General features: G+C 43.0%; 1 protein-coding gene across 1 annotated transcript in view; it reads left to right on the top strand.

The window, feature by feature from the left end:
• Window positions 1-23,024, top strand: part of MYO3B (myosin IIIB) — a 250,467-nt gene that overhangs the window by 148,037 nt on the left and 79,406 nt on the right. The window contains exons 23-25 of the mRNA XM_072121763.1: window positions 14,254-14,333; window positions 16,272-16,349; window positions 21,742-21,947. Coding sequence (XP_071977864.1) covers window positions 14,254-14,333; window positions 16,272-16,349; window positions 21,742-21,947 — 364 coding nt within the window. The remainder of the gene's footprint in view (window positions 1-14,253; window positions 14,334-16,271; window positions 16,350-21,741; window positions 21,948-23,024) is intronic.

Raw genomic sequence — 23,024 nt, 5'->3', positions numbered from 1 at the left:
CGGACCCCTCGTCGCTTCATGAGAGTAATGGAGGAGACGGCCGCGCATGACATTTCTGCTCTATTCATCTCAATGGAGCTGAAGGAAATTGCTGAGCGCCGTGCTCAGTGATCTCTTTAAGCTCCATAGAGATAAACTACTGTACTTTAGGGATTTTTAGTGTTTGGGAACCTGGAGATCATTTTCCTTTGGTGTGTAACTTGTCCCACTGGAAAATCTAAAGTGTTATCCCACACCCCGAGCTCAGGTTAGTGTAAGGCCCTTTTGGACAAGGTGTACAGTACATCTGCATAGCTCTATTGTTTATTCATGTTTTAAATCCTTTTGAAATGTGCTAAAATGCTTCTTACTCATTATAAAAATCCTGCCACCCAAGAATTAGGACTTTGATGTCACCAATCCTGCTTCAAAGGCTTCTTACAATGCTATTAATCAGTGGAGCCTCTGAAGATATAGCCAGAGAAAACATTTGGACATCTTGTGTTTAACTATACATCAACTTTATAATACACTAGGATGTCTCACAGATGAATTCTGCACATCACTTCTTATAGTCACTTATTCATTTGTTTGCATATATATTTGTAAATTTATGTGGCCAGTATCCTTCTGAGATACAGCTGTATGCCAGCTTCAGCAGGTTAGAGGTTTTCCATCAACTTATAATAATGTGATTTTGTGTTATCTTACTAGATTTTTTTGATAAAATTGAGCAAATACTGCAGGTCTGAAGAGAAAACTAGGGATAAGTTACGTAAAAAAGGACATTTTTGGGTAGATTTTTAAATTTAACATGACAGCAAGTCCTGCGCGTATTTAAGAACCGCAACATGGAGGGTAAAGAGCAATAATAGGTTTGGAACTTTTCCACAAAAGTGCAAAAGTGGGTTGGGCAAAATGTGTGACTTTTTTATTCCAGAAATTGTAATAGAAGCTTTTTATAAGTCCCCCTAACTAAAGGAAATCTACCATTTGATTTGATGCATTATGATATGAACTAAACATAGCTTGAGAATGCTGTAGATACACTGATGCAGAAACATATCTTATTTAATCCCTGATCCAAGTGGTTTTTCTGAAATAACAATTATAACATTCAGGACCTTGGGAAAGTTGGATTGCTTCTGCCTGCTGTTGATAAACATATTACACAGAGTTTTCTGAGCTGTCCGGACAGGACTTATCAACCTGAGCTGGATCACTCATACAAAGCAGCTGGGGGATTGTGCAGTGATTGATTGATTACTTCTGCACAACACAGTGATTACATCATTCTTTGAGCAGTGCATAACTAATGTAAGAGGAAGAGCGCAGAGCCCAGCACCGTAGCGAGTGAGCTTCATCATGGTAATTTTATAATTGTTTTTTTCAGCAAAACCACTCATCTTGGAGATTAAACAAGATATGTTTCTGCATCAGTGTAGCTACAGCATTCTCAAGGTATGTTTGGTTTATAATGCATGAAATCAAATGGTAGATTTTCTTTAACCCCTTCCCGACTTGCGCTGTACTAGTCCCAGTGCATGGAGAGGGCTCGTGGGCCAAGCCCTCTCCATAGCTGGTGAGTCTTTGCTGCATATTGCAACAAAGGCTTACCGGTAACACCCACGAATCGTGGTAGCACCGATCGCGGGTGTTTCCCCGCCAATCGCCAATGGCAATGCTGGCACCGGCTTCAAAAAGATGGAGGGGAACGGCGATCCATCGCCATGACAGCCAAGGGTCTTCGGAAGACCCGAAGCTGTCTAGTTTTAACCTATTTATTACAATGTGCTATCAGCACATTATAATAAATGAGGAGGAAAATCCCCATATACTGCCATACTGTAGTATAGTAGTATATTATAGGATCGTACAGACAACCTAGGGAGTCTGAAAAATATTTAAAAAAAAATAAATTATAATACAAAAAACCCTAAAAATTCAAATCGCCCCCCTTTCCCTAGAACTGATATAAATATTAATAAACAGTAAAAATTATAAACACATTAGATATCGCCGTGTCCGAAAATGCCCGATATATCAAAAAAATATATAACGGGTTTTCACTGCGTTTAATCCTGTAACGGAAAATAGCGGCCAAAGTCGAAAATGGCACTTTTTTGACATTTTGGAAAACATAAAAAAATCTATAAAAAGTGATCAAAAGGTCGTACAGTCCTAAAAATTATAGCAATGAAAATGCCATCAAAAGTCGCAAATATGACACCACCCACAGCTCTGTACACCAAAGTATGAAAAAGTTATTAGCGCCAGAAGATGGCAAAATTTAAAAAACAATTTGTACAGGAGGTTTTAATTTTTGTAAATGTATGAAAACATTATAAAACCTATGCAAATGTTATCCCCATGATTGCACTGATCCAAAGAATAAAGTAGACATGTCATTTGGGGCACACAGTGAAAGCTGTAAAATCCAAGCCCACAAGAAAACGGCGTAAATGCTTTTTTTTGCCATTTTCACTCCATTTGGATTTTTTTTCCCGCTTCCCAGTACACGGCATGGAATATTAAATACTGTCACTATGACGCACAATTTGTTACACAAAAAATAAGCCATCACACAGCTCTTTATGTGGAAAAATAAAAAAGTTATAGATTTTTGAAGGTGGGGAGTGAAAAATGGAAGTCAAAAAACTAAAAAGGGCCAAGGGTCAAGTATGCTAATGAGCCAGAAGGGCTCTGAGGGCATTATCAGAGCCCCTCAGTGCTGCAGATTCACTGGCTGTTACAATGAACAGAAATTGGGTCAGAGGTACCTGGAGAGTGGGGACAGACGGAAAGATCCGTGTGTCTAGCCACAAGGAAATGATCACAAACACAGAGGTGCTACCCTAGTGTATTACTGCGTGGGTGTAATGAATGGAAAAAAGAATTATTAAAACTCCCACCTTCGGTTCGGTGAAAGGTTAGCCTTAGAAATATGCAGCAGCCAGTCCCGCCTAGTTCCATGTTTGACCCGTACCAGGAACCAGGGTAACTGTGGTAGAAGATGCAAGTACCCGTGGAGGAGAAGCGGAGGAGAGGACCGGCGCTTGGTGCGTCCAATGACTCGTTGGAGCCTCGTGAAGGTTTCAATATTTTATTACAGACGCATTTCAGCCCCGAACCGGAGTTTCATCAGGCATAATACAGTGGTTAAAAGATCGGTCTATATACACACTAAAAGTAAAAAAAAGGAAGGAACCGGAAACTACAGCAAAGTCAGATGGGGAACCAGGAGGTCATAGTTCACACCACACATTTTTTTTTTTAAAGCAGTGAATCAGAATAAACCATAATGCACCCCATGCACCGACTAGGGACCCCAAACATTGATGGGAAGCAGGGTCACCAGGAACAATTTTTCAAATAACAGTAAGTGCAGGGACTTAGGAGCATGCAGGATGATACCTTCTTTAAACCGTGTCAGTATCTTTAGGTCACTGATATAGTTAAAATCCAATGGCAAGGGGGCGTGGCTTGGACATGGCGGAGTGAGGACGCTCAACACAGGAGCTCCTCACTGACAGGCGCCAATACCCGGTCTCCGGTGACGATCCCCGCTCCCTGTTATGTCAAACAGGAGGGGAAGAAGCGCGGTTCGGACGGGGGCAACCCACAGCGCAGCCCCGACACCGGACCTGGACAGATTCCGACGCCAGCCGCGAGACGCGCCAGACCCTGTAAGGAGGCCCAAGATGGCGCCCGTTCCCGCCGCAGACCGCACTGCGAGTGCCGCAGCCGCTGGGAGGAAGGACGGCGCGGCGCGCGCCTCAGGAGAGAGTCGCTCATCCTCAGGGACCCCGGAGCAGGCACAGACACCCCCTCTTCACCGGCAACAGCAGGTACCAGGCCTTCAGCCTGATCTTAATGGGGTGCCCACACACGCTGCTGCCCAGTCCCCAAACAACATTATGAGGGAGGAGGACAATAGCGGCCTGCCTGCCTCTGATGGAGGCATGTGCTCCCCACACAGTCTGGAGCCCGGACTTGCTGCGAGCCCCGAATGGGAGAGCCTACGAAATAGCCCCCAAAATGGCTCTATATCACCCTCCCCCCACACTGTCACATATGGGGGCGCGATACACTCAGAATTCCAACTCCTCAGAGAGCTTATTCAAGCGCTACCTACACGGCAGGACTTAGATTCTGTGATACAGAGAGTAGAGGCCTCTCACCAGCAGGCGGTAGCAGAAATCAGAGAAGATCTCGACATGCTTGCTACCCGCACTGAGAACACTGAAAGCACTACTGCCTCTCTAATTGCTAGAGTCTCCGCTCTGGAACAAGAGACAAGTCAATCCAGGCAGCATATGCAACATCTGGCACTTCTCCTAGATGACCAGGAGAATAGGGGCAGAAGAAATAATGTTCGCATCAAGGGATTACCAGAAAATCTTCCTAATGACAATCTGGTGGAAAGGATGACCCCTATCTTCAATAAGTTGTTATCCCGCCCTCCGGATACAGACCTGCCTATAGACCGCATTCACAGAGTGTCACGGATGTCACCTGCAGAGTCCCCCTCACCCAGAGATGTACTTTGCCGCCTTCACTATTTCACTGATAAAGATAAAATTATTCGTGCAGCCTGGTCTGAAGGCACCATCAGGATAGACGGGACCGAGATACATATATACCCAGACGTCTCAACACGCACTCTAAACATGCGACGCATGCTGCAACCGCTTCTGCAAAATATAAAGGAATTAGGAGCCACTTATCGCTGGGGCCACCCTTTTCACCTTGTGGTCAGATATGATGGTAATACCTTTTTTTTGAGGAAGCCTGAAGATCTACCGGAACTGTTCCGTTTTCTGAATATGCCCCCTATGGATATACCTAATTGGCTCAGCATGGAACAAGCAAGGTCTAACACTGTTCCACCTAGGAGACGGAGGGGCTCCTTGAGAAGAAGAGGCCCACCCGCTGCAAACACAGATAATCCACCCACCACTGCTCATACCGACAACGTCGCCCCGATGGGCCCGGACTTATCTGTGGCGCTCCCCACCGAAGCCTGAGTCTACTCCCATGTTGCGATGCCCTCTTCAGACGCATTTCTACTTATTATGGACACGGAGAAAACTTTATCCTCCATATTTGGCTTATAGAGACAATCCTGCGAAGGGTCTCTCACCTTTCTGCATCCCATGCCCCAGCGATATTTGGTGGGTGAGTGGCCTACATCGGTAATACGAGGGATACTTTCAACTTGCCTCTGACTCTCCGATGTGAGGAGAGAGGGACGATGATCGTGTCGTGTAAGTACGGCTCCCTGGCGTACTGCTGAAGTGTGCAGAACATTTAATTGATTAAGATAGATTCTGTGTCTTACTGTCGCTACCTTTAAGCCGGATGTCTGGTCTTTAGGCCTAACAGACGGTACTGAGAAAGTATTTGTGTCTAATACTTGTTATGGCTTCATACATTCTTTCCCCTTTTGTATGTAACTGGCTTGCCTCCCTTGGTAGGAGTTGCAGCTCCTCAAGCCTGTGCCTCCCCCTCCTGTCTTTAGCGGGTCTGAAACACCACCTCTTGTGACAGGACGGGGATGTTGTTGCTGCTAGACCTTGTTATATGATGGTTTACAATTTACTGCCTGTTGGTTTACCAGCTCCGCTTATTGTTCTTCTACGCTTCCCATACGCCGATTGTAGGTGTTCCCTGGTGTAATCACTTGGGATATAGGAGTTTTCTCCTCTCTGTTAACTACATTTACTTCCCCCACTTACTCTCTCTTTTTTCTCCTCTTTCCCTGACTGCCTATACCTGACTCCTCCCGCCTTCCCCCCATTCCCTTTTATTCCACATAACTTTTCCGCCGTACCCCCCCGTCCCCCTCTTTTTCCCAGCCATGCCTCGTTCAGGAGGGAATTCGTGTGCCTTAACTATAGGCTCCCTCAATGTAAAAGGTCTTCATAGCCCTGAGAAGAGATCTATCCTGTTTAACTTGCTTAAACGTAGAGGGATCCAGGTGGCTTTTATTCAGGAGACCCACCTGACTGAAGCAAGACCGTTCAACTTTAAGAATAGATGGTTCCCACACTCATACCATAGCTACACGGACGACACCAGATCCAGAGGCACCTCTATCCTCTTGGCTAACACACTCCAGTGGACATTTGTGGATTCTCGCGGTGATGGAGAGGGCAGAGTGGTAATGGTTAAGGGAAGAGTAGCCGATAACCTATTCACATTTGCCTCATTGTACCTCCCAAATACAGGACAAGCACAGGCTATACGTTCATTCCTTGACATGGTAGACGACTTTGCCGAGGGCACAGTAGTGGTTGGCGGGGATCTCAATGTGGCATTAGATCCGCTGCTAGATACATCCTCCGGCTCATCAACACTCACACACGCTAGTATGCGGCGTATAAAGGGTACGTTACATGAACACCAATTAATGGACACATGGCGGCTGCTCCATCCTCCAGACAAAGACTTCACATTTTACTCCTCGACCCACGACAACTACTCCAGACTAGATTACCTATTTCTACGACACAGGGACTTAGGACTACTCCAAAAAGCCACGATAGACAATATCACCTTCTCAGACCACGCCTTGATTTCCATTTCCATCTCGCTTCCAAACTCCTCGGAATTTCAATGGCAGTGGAAACTTAATGCCTCCCTCTTGGACGACCCTTTGATTCTGGAAGAGCTTAAAAGCTCGATTGCTTCTCATTTTGATAGAACCATGACAGAAGACGTACACCCCTGTACAGCATGGGAAGGCCATAAATTTAATGTCCGCAGCATATTAATAACACATGGCTGTCGCCGTAAAAAAGAAAGGGCCCAAGCGGTGGTCACCTTACTGGATCAGATTAAAGCGTTGGAGCTCTCACATAAGAGATCACCTATGTCTGACACCAGGACTGCCTTAATAGCAGCTAGGGAGTCGCTGCGGGCTTTACTCATTGAAAGAGCCAAGGGTACTTTAGCTAAATGTAGACGACACTTCTATGAATATAGTAATAAATGTGGAAGGACTCTTGCTAGGGCTTTGAGGGAGCAGAGAGCTCAGACCTACATTCCCAAAATCACCTCCCCAACTGGAACGTCCCTACATCTTAGCCAGGACATAGCAGCTACTTTCAAAGACTTCTACCAGTCGTTGTACAATCTAGAACAGCCGACAACTCAACAAGCTAGGGAAGGGCTTAAACGCAAAATACAAACCTACATAACAGAATCAGGGCTTCCCGCTTTGACAGAGACTGAAGCAGATGCTCTTGAAGCCCCCATAACGACATTGGAGTTCCGAAATGCTATAAAAGAAACTCACACTGGTAAAGCTCCTGGCCCGGACGGCTTCTCGTTACCTTACTATAAAGTACTGACACAACAGCTTGAACCCCACTGGACGGCGGCCTTTAATTCAGTGGCCATGGGTGCTCCCCTTCCAAAGGAGGCTCTGCATGCCACAATTACTGTAATAGCCAAACCAGGCAAAGACGCGACTTTATGTTCCAGCTACCGACCAATCTCGCTACTGAACCAGGACCTTAAACTATTTTCAAAAGTTTTAGCGACACGGCTGGCCCCTTACCTAAAACAGACTATTCACCCGGACCAGGCCGGATTTATTCTAGGTAGAGAGGCCAGGGACAACACCACCAAGGCGATAAACCTGATACACAAAGCACACCAAGAACAACTCCCCCTCATGCTTCTCTCTACAGATGCCGAGAAGGCATTTGACAGGGTCAATTGGTCTTTCATGTCCGAAGTACTAAGACACTTTGGTCTTCATAACCGAATGCTCTCCTGTGTGTTGTCCCTGTACTCCACCCCATCCGCGTCTGTCCGAGTGAATGGTTTACTATCAGATATCTTCCAAATTCAAAATGGTACAAGACAGGGCTGTCCACTCTCCCCTTTATTGTTTGTTCTGTCTATAGAACCCTTCCTACGTAGGATCCGCAACAACCTAGATATCTCAGGTATCACATCTAGAGGGTCTACATACAAAATCGCAGCCTATGCCGATGATCTGCTCTTTTTTGTCTCAAACCCACAGATCTCCCTACCCAATCTTCTGCAGGAGATACGCCTCTTCTCCTCGCTATCCAACTTTCGTGTCAATTGGTCGAAATCTGAAGCCCTAAACGTGACCATACCCGCCCAGCTAGAGACAACGTTACGCGCTTCTTTTGGTTTTAAATGGGCCACAGACAGCATAAGGTACCTTGGAATTAACCTCCCATCGGAGCTATCTAAATTGTATGCATTGAACTTCCCGCCTGTCCTTCAAAATATTCAAAAGGATTGCTTGAGATGGTCTAAGGGCCTCTTTTCGTGGTTTGGGAAATGTGCCATCTTCAAAATGAACATCCTTCCACGTTTGTTATATCTATTTCAGGCTGTTCCTATACATATTCCTGCTGCCTTCTTCCGCTCCTTAAACACCATACAACACAGATTTGTATGGGCGGGCAAACCAGCAAGAATTGGTCGCTCCACCTTATACAGACCTAAAAGGTCAGGTGGATTGGGACTCCCTGATTTACGAAACTATCATAACGCCGCACACATGGCAAGGGTCCTAGATTGGTGTTGCAACAAAAGCGCCAAGCCATGGATCTATCTCGAGCAGTCCTTCACACAGGTCCCATTACAAGTCTTGCCATGGCTGGAACCCCCCAAAACGACACCTCTGAAGCGTCACCCTACAATTGGCCCCACATTGGCGATATGCCAGTCCAAGCTAGTACGTGACAGACTTCTACCATCAAAGTCCCCTCTTACTCCGATCCTCGGTAATCCCGACTTTGCCCCGGGTATTGAGGATTTGATTTTCAAGCAGTGGAGGGAGGCTGGGAAGTTCAGGGCGGAACATTTCCTTAAAGACACGACATGGATAACGACCCAAGACATGACAGCACTGACCGAACCTTGTCCTTTGGGAACCTGGAGAGTTGTTCAATTAAGGCACTACCTGACTTCACTACCCCCTAGTGAGCAGTATGCAACAACGAAAACTACTTTCGAATGTCTGTGTGGTAACGTGAACGGACTACGGCACACTTTGTCGTTGACTTACTCTTGCCTCTTATCAATTCCAAACGATCCGGGTCCTTTGTACCTCAGACAATGGGAGGAAGATTTAAATATCTCATTGACTCCGGAGCAAAGGGACAGGATTTTTGAGCTCTGCCATCACGCGACTATTAGCTCTCGATATCAAGAAGCGGGATACAAACTACTAACACGGTGGTATAGAGTCCCTACCAGATTGCACACAATTTTCCCACAGGTCCCTGATACGTGCTGGAGATGTGGGGAAGAAGAGGGCTCCTTCCTTCACACCTTCTGGTCTTGCAGAAAACTTTCCACGTTTTGGAGAGATTTAGGGCGAGTAATGAATACGCTATGCGGAGAGACGATTGTCCTCGAGCCCTCTCTCTTCCTTTTCCATCACTGCGAGATGTCCACACAACGATACAAAAAGTCCCTAGTCCGATTCCTTATCATGGCTGCGAGGGCCTGCATTCCACTACTATGGAAACAGACGACACCACCGACAATGGCTATGTGGGTGACCAAAGTTAACGACCTTATGTACATGGAAAACTTGACCTCCTCTGTCCATGGTACATATGAAAGATTCCATAAGACATGGCTGCCTTGGATCCAATTCCAACAGTCTCCTGAATATAGGGAGCTGCTGTGAATCCTTAAAGGTAACGTACCCCTCCTGGACGAGTCAGGCTCCTGTCTCTCCCCTTTCCATTCCCTCCCTCATCCTCCCCCTCCTTTTACTACTTCCCTCTAATTCTTACATCCTGTTTAAAGACCCCATCATTCCCCTAGTTTGCCCTCTATCTTTCTTACATCCTGTTGCTGCTCTCCCGGAGACTATCTGGGACAGCTCGTTTTAATTTTCTAAACAAAATGACAGACAAGCGGATTGGTCATGTTTGTAAAAATTTATTGTTAAGCTTGCGCGACTTTCATGTGCTATTTTTTTTTTTTTAATTGACATGTACAATGCTGCCATCTTATGTACTGATCTGTTTGTTGTCTGTCCTCAATAAACGGAATTATAAAAAAAAAAAAAATCCAATGGCAAAGGACAATGTAATAGACTCCACCTGGACAGAGTCAAGCATTATTGAGGCCATTTCTGTTCTCGATAGATAGATGGATAGATAAGATTAGATAATTGGATAGATAGATAGATAGATAGGATCGGGGGAGGAGGATAAGGAAGACACTGAAGGGGTAGACAGGTCAGAGAGGGGGCAGGTTATGTTGGTGGGTGGTGAGGAGGGCGGTGTATGGGGGCCTAAGGCAGTGGATAAGGAGATCCACAAGTTACAGAACGGTGGTGAGGATATATGTACCAGTAAATTTACTTTAAATCAGACAATTAACTGTGGAAAATTAAATTGTATGTTCACAAATGCCAGAAGTATCACAGGCAAAATGGGCGAGCTTGAGGCTCTGATATTAGAGGAACAGTTAGATGTTGTTGGTGTAGTAGAGACATGGCTCGATGCATCACATGCTTGGGGTGTTAATATTCAAGGTTTTACACTCTTTCAGAAAGACAGGGCAAATAGGAGGGGAGGTGGTGTATGTCTGTATGTCAGAAGAGACTTAAAAGCGATTGTGAATGAGTCAGTGGTCTCAGAAGAGTGTGAGGAGGTGAGGAAACTTTGTGGGTTGAAATTCAAAGCCAAGAGAGCTTTGAGAAAATTATTTTTGGTGTAATATATAGACCCCCTAACATCTGTGAGGAAATAGAGGGTCACCTATATAAACAGATGGAGCGGGCTGCACTGGGGGGGACCGTTGTGATAATGGGAGACTTTAACTTTCCAAATATTCACTGGGGTCAGGGCTCTTCTTCATCTGTGAAGGGGAAACATTTTATCAACTTTCTGCAGGATAATTTTATGGTGCAGCTTGTAGAAGATCCCACAAGAGGTGACGCATTGTTGGACCTTGTGATTTCTAACAATGAGGAGAATATCCAAAATGTCAGTGTCCGGGAACCCCTTGGGAACAGCGATCATAATATAATTATGTTCCTCTTAAACTTACAGCTACAGTTAAAAGGGCAATTAAAGAGAAAAAGAGGGCATTTAAAAAATATAAATCTGACGGGTCACCTGAGGCTTTCAATACTTACAAAAAACTTACCAAAATCTGTAAAAAAGAAATCAAATCAGCCAAAATACAAAATGAAAGACAGGTGGCTAAAGATAGTAAAACAAATCCCAAGAAATTTTTTAAGTATATCAATGCAAAAAAAATGGGTCGGAACAGGTTGGACCCCTTTATTCTGAAAATGGGGCATCGGTGACTGGAGACCAAGAGAAGGCGGAGATACTTAATAGGTTTTTTAGCTCTGTTTATACGATAGAAGAAAGAACTTCTGACGTGGGTGGTGCCAGTGCGGGTCATGGATCCTGTGATATACTAGACTGGCTGAATGTAGACATGATCCAATCTAAGCTCAATAAAATCAATGTGTACAAAGCTCCTGGACCAGATGGGTTACACCCCAGAGTTCTTAAAGAACTCAGTTCTGTTAGTGCTGTATCGCTGTCTAACATCTTCAGGGATTCGGTAATGTCTGGTGTGGTGCCAAGTGACTGGTGCAAGGCAAATGTGGTGCCAATATATAAAAAGGGCTCTAGAACTTCGCCAGGCAATTACAGGCCTGTAAGCTTAACTTCCATTGTGGGGAAAATACTGGAAGGGTTAGTAAAAGACTATATACTGGAGTATTTGACATCAAATAGTATAATAAGTGACAGCCAGCATGGGTTTACTAAGAATAGAAGTTGTCAAGCTAACCTTATCTGCTTCTATGAAGAGGTGAGCAGGTGCCTGGATGGAGGAGCAGCTGTGGATATTGTGTTCTTGGACTTTGCAAAGGCATTTGACACTGTCCCTCATAGACGCCTGATGGGTAAAATTAGGGCTATTGGTTTGGCAGAAATCATTTGCAATTGGATTGCAAACTGGCTAAAGGATCGTATCCAGAGAGTTGTGGTCAATGATTCCTACTCGGAATGGTCACCAGTTATGAGTGGTGTACCCCAGGGTTCTGTGCTTGGCCCACTACTATCTAATATATTTATTAATGATATAGAGGTAGGAATTAATAGCACTGTGTCTATTTTTGCAGATGACACCAAACTGTGTAGTGTAATACAGTCTATGGAGGATGTTCATAGGCTGCAGGGTGACTTGGACAAACTGAATGTTTGGTCATCCACTTGGCAAATGAGGTTTAATGTGGATAAATGTAAGGTTATGCACCTGGGGGCCAATAATCCAAAGGCAAAATATGTACTTGGGAGAGTCCCTTGTTGAGAAGGACCTGGGGGTACTAGTAGATCATAAATTGAGTAACAGCATGCAATGTCAAGCAGCTGCCTCTAAAGCTAGTAGGATCTTGTCATGTATCAAAAGTGGTATGGACTCTCGTGATAGGGATGTAATATTACCACAATACAAGGCATTGGTTCGGCCTCACCTGGAATATGCTGTCCAGTTCTGGGCACCGGTCCATAAAAAGGATGCCCTGGAGCTGGAGAGGGTTCAACGTAGAGCCACAAAAATGATAAGGGGTATGGAGGGTCTTAGTTATGAGGAAAGATTAAAACAACTAGATTTATTTAGTCTGGAAAAGAGACGACTACGAGGGGACATGATTAATTTATTTAAATATATGAATGGTCTATACAAAAAATATGGTGGTAAGTTGTTTCAGATTAAATCAAATCAAAAGACGTCTCCGTTTGGAGAAATCAAGGTTTAATCACCGGGGACGACAGGGCTTTTTTACTATGAGAACGGTCAATCTGTGGAATAGCCTGCCTCAGGCGCTGGTCACAGCAGGGACAGTAGAGAGCTTCAAGAAGGGTCTAGATGCCTTTTTAAACCTAAATAACATTGATGGTTATGTTATATAGAATTGTTTCCCCTAAATCCCTTCCTCATCCAATCCCTTCCCTTCCTTGGTTGAACTTGATGGACAAGTGTCTTTTTTCAACCGTATAAACTATAGATAGATAGATAGATAGATAGATAGATAGATAGATAGATAGATAGATTCAGGTATAGTAGGTCGATAAAAACTGAAGTTCCTCTTATTGGAGGATAAAAATAGAAAAGAGAAGTTAAAGCTATTTGTTTTTTTTTATAAATTAAAGTTATTTGTTTTATAAATCTCCAATTTATTTTGGAATCTTAGACTCACAAATAAATTGGTTCGTTTCAAATCTCTGGTTGCTTTTCCATGGAACTGAGACACATTTCTGTTGTTTATTTTGTCAGCGTTTGTTCCATCCGCACATTCATGTCTTTTATTATGTTTACAAACACCATCATTTCGGCAAAATCCTGCCTGGAACTAATTCTACTGAACGTTGGCAGCTTTCTGTACATCTGTAATGGGTCTTTATATTGCCTAGGCCTCATGAACACAGCTGTATTATGCATTAGTATTGTAATAGGGGCAGTTCTCATGCTTTACCTCTGGAGTACATATGTACTGTGCCTTATTGTATTAGATGCATTGCTTTTAGGGCAGCGTAGAGCGGCACACACACAGGGGTAGACTTTCTAATGATGTTTATTTGCTGATAACATCTTTTCATATCAGTTTAAGAATTCTTATTGGTCAGTACCACATCTTCTCATGTAGACGTGGATATGGCACCCTTGATAATGTAAATTATACAAGTAATTCACATTATAAAGGTTGTCCTATCCTCCTCTACATGGGAAGATGTGATCAGCCAACAAACACTATCAGTATTATGAATGATACTTGTATGAAGGAACAAACGACTGATGAGCGATCACTTCTCACAGTGTGTATTGGACTCTGCAAGGCCTTGTATACATGACTGTATAAACCACTACATAGGATGCCAGCTTATTAGTACAGGCAGTCCCCGGGTTACATACAAGATAGGGTCCATAGTTTTGTTCTTAAGTTGAATTTGTATGTATGCATATTTTATAATTGTAGATCCAGACCAAAAAATTTTTTTCCCCAGTGACAATTGGAGTTTCACATTTTTTGCTGTAATTGGACTAAGGATTATTAATAAAGCTTCATTACAGACACTTTACAGCTGATCATTGCAGTCTGGGACTACAGTAAAGGATTCTGAGAGCTGCACTGGAGGTCACAGGGGCAGAGGGGTCCGTCTCTAACTATGGGTCGTCTGTAAGTCGGGTGGCCTTAAGTATGGGACCGCCTGTATTGATAAAAGATGTCTTATACCACAGGTAATTTGGCTCAGTCAAGAGCACGAGTCACAGCGGCTTCTAGATCTCTGCCCCCTCAGCTCAATGCCGGACGTATTAAGGTCAGTATATAGAACGTCAGGTTGGATCTGGCAGATTTTCTAAAGAATGAGATTACCCCTTGTAACTCCTTCTTATACAACCACTACTGATACTACTACCACTACTGCTGATACCCCTGCTTCTACTACTTCCACCACCACCATTACCACCACTACTACTACTACTACTACTGCTATTGTCACTAATGCAGCTACCCCTGCTTCTACTATTACCACTATCACTATTTCTACAACTAACACTTCTACTACCACAACTGCTGATACCCCTGCTTCTACTACTTCCACCACCATCATTACCACCTCTACTACTACTACTGCTATTGCCACTAATGCAGGTACCCCTGCTTCTACTATTACCGCTATCACTATTTCTACAACTAACACTTCTACTACCACTACTGCTGATACCCCTGCTTCTACTACCTCCACCACCATCATTACCACCACTACTACTACTACTGCTATTGTCACTAATGCAGCTACCCCTGCTTCTACTATTACCGCTATCACTATTTCTACAACTAACACTTCTACTACCACAACTGCTGATACCCCTGCTTCTACTACCTCCACCACCATCATTACCACCTCTACTACTACTACTACTGCTATTGCCACTAATGCAGCTACCCCTGCTTCTACTATTACCACTATCACTATTTCTACAACTAACACTTCTACTACCACAACTGCTGATACCCCTGCTTCTACTACCTCCACCACCATCATTACCACCTCTACTACTACTACTGCTATTGCCACTAATGCAGGTACCCCTGCTTCTACTATTACCACTATCACTATTTCCACAACTAACACTTCCACTACTGCTTCTACTACTAATGCTACCACCACCATTAACACTACTGCCACTATCGCCAAATGTGAGACAAAGGGGGTCATTTATCTCAGTCTGGTGCAACTTTTTTGGTTGTATTTTAGTGACTTTTTACGTGCATTGGGGTATTTGTGCAATTTTTTGTGCCTTTTTCCCAAAGTTCTCCGGAGTTAGCTGTGTAGTAGTGATCCTGGTTTGCGCCTAATTTATCTGTATATTTCTCCTGCTTCCATATTTTTGCGCCTCATTTAATATTGATTTGCGCCTATATGGGCGCAAATAATTGTGCAATAACAAGCCAGTCCTAACCATGATAAGGAAAGGCAATAGTATGATTTAAACAACACATTTGCACCTTTTTTAAAAATTTGTGCCTAATACGGCACAAAAAAAGCTTTACTTGACAAAAACAAAGACAAATTCGGTGCAAAAAATAGACTCCCAAAAGGCGCAAAAAGAGCTCAGAGAAGGGGGAAATAAAATAAATTGTCCCCAATGGCTCAACCTCTTGCGTAGAATCATGACATATGAAAAAATATGGTATAAGAGACTAGGTAATATAGAAATTAAGCTGTGTAGAAGGGAGGAGGGATCTGCATTTATGAATTCTTTGATTATGTATTTGTATGATTTATATTTTTAAAAAATCTTTCAATAAAATTTGGATTAAAAAAAAAATAGTACTTCCACAACTACTATTACTACTGCAACTTCTAGTATCACCATTTCTACTACTTCCCTACCTCTACTCCTACTACCATTAGTGCTGCTACCACTGCTTCTACTACCACCACCATTACCACTACGACAACTATAACTGCTACTACTACTTCCACCGTTATTTCTAGTATCACCATTACCACTACTTTTACCTCTAACTATGTTTACCCAGTGACAGTGGTGGTCTATTCTTAGGATAGACCATCAGGATTAACATTATAGAATGTGTATAGAATGTGTAATTTTGCTGGATAATATAGTGACCCTTGTCATACTGAAAATAAAAAAAAAAAAATACTTGGGCTTCTAGTGATGGCCTGTACTGGGCTCTAAGCCCCTTTCTGTACTGAATGTCTGATAAATATGTTCTGCTCCTTTAGGTGGACACAATGGAAATGATGAGGCATCCGGAAGAAACAACAAATATGAAAAGACAGACGGTGGCTTCCTATTTTAGGGTAGGTAGGCATCTACATCATGGTTTATAAGATACAGCACTCTCCCTTTTAGTGTGGCTGTGCCTGGTACTGCAGCTCAATCCTATTCAGCTGATTTTTAGTGGTGATAGACAGGACATCAGTATTGTAGAGCTGTGAAACCCCTTTTATGGAGTACCGCTCAACAAGTACAAAGTACTGACATGATTTAATTGCCGCAGTCCCTGAAAAATTTGCTACTTTTCATAGTTTACACGGTTGAAAAAAGACACATGTCCATCAAGTACGTTTTCTTTTTATCTATCCACCTATCCAACATATATGGCCCCAAATGTTTATGAAAAAGTATGAGAGAGGTCTGTAAGTGACATCATAGGTAGACCTCAACTAAAAAAAATAGGAAAACAAATACAGAAAATCACATTGTCTGATTTGTTAAGAATTTATTTGCAAATTATGGTGGAAAATAAGTATTTGATCACCTACAAACAAGAAAGATTTCCGTCTCTCACAGACCTGTTTTTTTTTATGAGGCTCCTCTGTCCTCCACTCATTACTTGTAGTAGGTTGCCGCACATTGTTGCATGTAGATCTCTAGAGCAGTGATGTTTTGGGGCTGTCGCTGAACATTAACTTTCAACTACCTCCAAAGGTTTTCTATGGGGTTGAAATCTGTAGACTGGTGAGAACACTCCAGGACCTTGAAATGCTTCTTATAAAGCTACTCCTTCGTTGCCCTGGCGGTGTGCTTGGGATCATTGTCATGCTAAAAGAACCAGCCACGTTTCATCTTAATAATAATTATAATAATAATAATTCCTTTATTTATATAGCGCAAACAGATTACGCAGCGCTGCACAGAGTTTGCCAAATCTGTCCCTGTCCCCAATGGGGCTCACAATCTAATCAATCTACCATTATGTTTTTTGGATTGTGGGAGGAAACCGGAGGGCCCGGAGGAGACCCACGTAAACACAGAGAGAACATACAAACTCTTTGCAGATGTTGACCCTGGGACTTGCTCCCAGGTCCCCAGTGCTGCAAGGCTGTAATGGTAACCACTAAGCCACTGTGCTGCCTTGAATGCCCTTGCTGATTACTGCACTTAAAATCTGACATTACATGGCCCTATTCATTGTTTTATGTATATGAATCTGTTGTCCTGGTCCCTTTGCAGTGAAACAGCCCTTCGTCATGATGTTGCTACCGCCATGCTTCACGGTAGGTCTGGTGTTCCTTGGACGCAACTTAGATTAACTCTCTTCTAATGCAAAGAATTGTGTTTCTACCAAACAGTTCTACTTTGGTTTCATCCAGGGGCGGACTGGGAATTTAAAATGGCTCTGGAAAAAACTATAAAAGTGGCCCCATTTTATGGGCTGAGTCAAAACAAGTGGGTGTGGTCAGAGTAGATTGATACTGCCTCCGATGTACAAGAATAATGCTACAATAACACATTTAGAATAACACATTCAATCTAAAACTACTACAATACCTTCTCCCATATACAAGCCAACTACTATAATACTGCCCCCTATGTGCAAGAATATATTTACTATAATACTGCCCCCTATGTACAGGAATATAACTGCTATAATACTGCCCCCTATGTAAACGAATATATCTACTATAATACTGCCCCCTATGTACAAGAATATAACTACTATAATACTGCCCCCTATGTGCAAGAATATAACTACTATAATACTGCCCCCTATGTACAAGAATATAACTACTATAATACTGCCCCCTATGTACAAGAATATAACTACTATAATACTGCCCCCTATGTACAGGAATATAACTACTATAATACTGCCCCTATTACAAGAATATAACTACTATAATAATGCCCCCTATGTACAAGAATATAACTACTATAATACTGCCCCCTATGTACAGGAATATAACTACTATAATACTGCCCCCTATGTACAGGAATATAACTGCTATAATACTGTCCCTATGTACAAGAATATAACTACTATAATACTGCCCCCTATGTACAAGAATATAACTACTATAATACTGCCCCCTATGTACAAGAATATAACTACTGCAATACTGCCCCCTATGTACAAAAATATAACTACTATAATACGGTCCCCTATGTACAGGAATATAACTACTATAATACAGCTCCCTATGTACAAGGATATAACTACTATAATACTGTCCCCTATGTACAAGAATATAACTACTGTAATACTGCTCCCTATGTACAAGAATATAACTACTATAATACTGCCCCCTATGTACAGGAATATAACTACTATAATACTGCCCCCTATGTACAGGAATATAACTGCTATAATACTGTCCCTATGTACAAGAATATAACTACTATAATACTGCCCCCTATGTACAAGAATATAACTACTATAATACTGCCCCCTATGTACAAGAATATAACTACTACAATACTGCCCCCTATGTACAAGAATATAACTACTATAATACTGTCCCCTATGTACAAGAATATAACTACTATAATACAGCTCCCTATGTACAAGGATATAACTACTATAATACTGTCCCCTATGTACAAGGATATAACTACTATAATACTGCTCCCTATGTACAAGAATATAACTACTATAATACTGCCCCCTATGTACAAGAATATAACTACTATAATACTGCCCCCTATGTACAAGAATATAACTACTGTAATACTGCTCCCTATGTACAGGAATATCACTACTGTAATACTGCTCCCTATGTACAGGAATATAACTACTATAATACTGCCCCCTATGTACAAGACTATAACTACTATAATACTGCCCCCTATGTACAAGAATATAACCACTATAATACTGCCCCCTATGTAGAGGAATATAACTACTATAATACTACATATATACACAGAATCGAACATGGAAAAAATCAGTATTTATCATATACAGCTACAGAAAACACATGAGATCCTCACCTTTTAAACCCAGTGACGTGTCCTCGGATTGTACTCGTTCCTCATCTTCTCCATTAGTTCCCCCATCACCTTGTCTCTTCCTCCAGGTACACAGCATTCCTGCAAAGTTTACCACACAGACGTCTTATGTTCTGCACTTTCCCATTGTCCCTTAACTGTCTCTTCTTCTGCTGCCACCAATACTGTGCCCCAAATACTGTTATAAAGCCCCCTGAAATATTAGTACCACACAAATAGTGCCCCATAATGTAACATACTGTAATGGGAAGGATAATGTATTTCTTCTTTCTCTCCTTTAACCCCCTTAACCCCCCCACCCCAGTACTACTATGACCCAGGCGTAGTGATAATGGCCCCAGCCTGCCCCAATCATAAAATTAATGCCCCCAGCCTGCCCTAGAAATAGAATTAATTGTCCGCCCCAGAAATAGAATTAATTGCCCCAGCCTACCCCAGAAATAGAATGAATGGCCCCAGCCTACCCCAGAAATAAAATTAATTGCCCCAGCCTACCCCAGAAATAGAATTAATGGCCCTCCCCAGAAATAGAATTAATTGCCCCAGCCTACCCCAGAAATAGAATGAATGGCCCCAGCCTACCCCAGAAATAGAATTAATTGCCCCAGCCTACCCCAGAAATAGAATTAATGGCCCCAGCCCGCCCCAAAAAAAGAATTAATGGCCCCAACCCACCCCATACATAGAATTAATGGCCCCAGCCTACCTCAAACATAGAATTAATAGTCCCAGCCCGCCCCAGAAAAAGAATTAATGGCCCCAGACATATAATTAATGCCCCATGCTTGCCCCAGACATAGAATAATGTGCACAGCCTGCCCCAGAAATATAATTAATGCTCCCTGCCTGCCCCAGACATATAATTAACACCCCCTGCCTGCCCCAGACATAGAATAATGCCCTGCACCAGACATATAATCAATGCCCCCTGCCTGCCCCAGACATAGAATAATGACACCCCCCCCCCCCCGGGCATATAATTAATGCCCCCTGCCTGCCCCAGACATAGAATAATGACCCCCCCCCCGGGCATATAATTAATGCCCCCTGCCTGCCCCAGACACAGAATAATGCCCCCCCCCGCCCCAGACATATAATTAATGCCCCCTGCCAGCCCCAGATATAGAATAATGTCTCCTTTCCCCGCCCCAGACATATAATTAATGATGCCCCCTGCCAGCCCCAGATATAGAATAATCCCCCCCACCCCAGACATATAATTAATGCCCCTGCCTGCCCCAGATATCAATAATGCCCTCCCCCGCACCATACTTAGAATTTATGCCGCCTGCCAACCCCAGATAGATAGAATAATGCCCCCCATTCTATCATTAAAAAAAAAACATAATACTCACCTCTTTGGCGCAGGTTTCTTCCCGTCTTCCCTCGGTCTTCGGTAGCTTGGTGTAGAGGCGCGGGATAGTGACGTCACTGCTCCGCGACTCTTACACCAAGCCGCGGAGCTACGGAGGGCCGGAGAGCTGACAGCTGGTAAGTGTCAGCCTCCTCCACGCTACACAGGTCGCGCAATGACGTCGATGCGTGACCTGTGTAGCTGAATGTATACACAGACTCAGAAGCAGCGGTGCTGCGCTGCGTCTATGTACCGATTAATAGTACCTGCATCGAACGATGCAGCTACTATAGATTAAATGAAAAGTTGAAGGGAGGGAGTGCGGACCGGCCCAGGACAATTCCCGGTGGGTACAATGGCCAGTCCGCCCCTGGTTTCATCTGACCATATGACAGACCATATGACATTCTCCCAATACCATTCTAGAACATCCAAATACTCTGTAGCAAACTCCAGATGGGCCTGTATATGTACTGGCTTAAGCAGGTCATTCACTAGGTCCCCGTGTGGTTCTGAGATGTTTGCTCACCCTTCTTGTGATCATTTTGACCCCAAGGAGTGAGATCTTGCGTGGAGCCCCTAAACAAGGGAGATTATCAGTGGTCTTGTATGTCTTCCATTTTCGAATTATTGCTCCCACAGTTCATTTCTGGTGTCCTTCAGCTGCTCTTTGGTCTTCACCATAGTGGAGTTTGGAGGGTGACTGTTTGAGGTTGTGGACAGGTGTCTTTTATACTGATAACAAGTTCAAACAAGAGCCATTACTACAGGTAAGGAGTGGAGGACAGAGGGGCATCTTAAAAAAGAAGTTACAAGTCTGTGAGAGCCGGAAATCTTGCTTGTTTGTAGGTGACCGGATACTTATTTGCCACCATAATTTGCAAATAAATTCTCAAAAACTTAGACAATGTGATTTTCTGGATTTATTTTCCCATTTTGTCTCTCATAGTTTAGTTTAACTCACGCAATTGGTGGCTGACTAAATACTTGTTTTCCCACCTGTATGTGTGAATAAGCTCTGGCTAGCCAAAGGGGTGGTAACCAGTTACAAATTTGGAAAGTGAAGGTTATCTGTGTCTATTCTATCAACTCTTCTTTTTGCACAGTATTCACTAATGGACTTGTTATCGAAAATGGTGGTTGGACAGCCTCATTTTGTGCGCTGCATTAAGCCAAATGATGACCGAGAGGCAATGAAGTTCTGTCGTGAGAGGGTGCTCATGCAGCTGCGCTACACAGGGATTCTAGAGACCGTCAATATTCGGAGACAGGGATATTCACATCGGATTTTATTTGAGGACTTCTTGAAAAGGTAAGACTTACATATAGGGGAAACTTTTTACAGGAATGTTGACTCCGGAGGAGAGAAGAGGTGGTGGGTGTTGTTGGGAGGGATCACTAGCACTTATCAGTAAAAGCTCCCGGCAGCTCCAGGACCTGCAGTCATGTCATAAGCATGTGATTAATCACTTGCTTCAGGTCATCCAATTACTTACATCCTGATTGGCTGAGCGGTTTGTGAATGTTCACGTGAATGCCCTGTGTGATATTGGCATCATTGCCCATAGCTGATGTCACAACTAGGAAGTCCACCCCTCCCCCCTTCAGGAAAAGCTGAGAGGATTTTACAGATAGCCTCATATATCTATAAGCCGTACATCTCAGGATAGGAAGAAACCAGAAGCATGATACAGGTATTGTTGTTATTGTTGTCAAAGGCTCTCTCCAGCTAAAACTTTTTTTTGGCAAGTAACTTTACAGTATAGTGAGTCAGCAGACATCAAATCATGGGTACAAACCATCCGAACAGCAAAATGCCAGACAAAACTGGCAAATTGAACTCATAATTTAAAAATGTAAATTTTTTAAGTGACCAAGGTAGTCGTAGTCAGCTGTGCAGGACAGCTGTTACCTTAAGTAATCGCAAATGGTCAAAATAGTGGCTGGTCTCATAAGGTTTAAAAGATGACATCAAACAACCATCTACAAGTGATAACAAAGGGGACACAGTCCAGACAACTGATTGAAATAACACCCAAACTTAATTTTGCCTCCCGTCTAATAAAGACGGATTCTCATTTTTCTGCAGCCGTCTGCACTAATAGTTTATGAGACGCAATTGTAACATAAACATTGTCTATAGATACTGGGGGAAAACCTGCAAACTCATCTATTTTGTTTGTACAAGACTAAAAAGGATCAAAGTAGCAATTAAGTTTTGGGCTTAAGGATCTTTCATATCCTCAGATTTACCATACGGCTGCGACTCTTGTTCATTCTTGCCTAATGGGTTTTTGAATATGAACAAAGGAGTGTCAATCTGTTTAGCATTTGATCTGCTCTTCTGAATATTTGAGGAATTTCATGGATCACCGGCTAATGTATTTAT

This window comes from Engystomops pustulosus, chromosome 8 (assembly GCF_040894005.1).
Source record: "Engystomops pustulosus chromosome 8, aEngPut4.maternal, whole genome shotgun sequence".
In the NCBI taxonomy this organism is placed as follows: Eukaryota; Metazoa; Chordata; class Amphibia; order Anura; family Leptodactylidae; genus Engystomops; species Engystomops pustulosus.
This window is presented reverse-complemented; position numbering and strand designations above follow the sequence as displayed.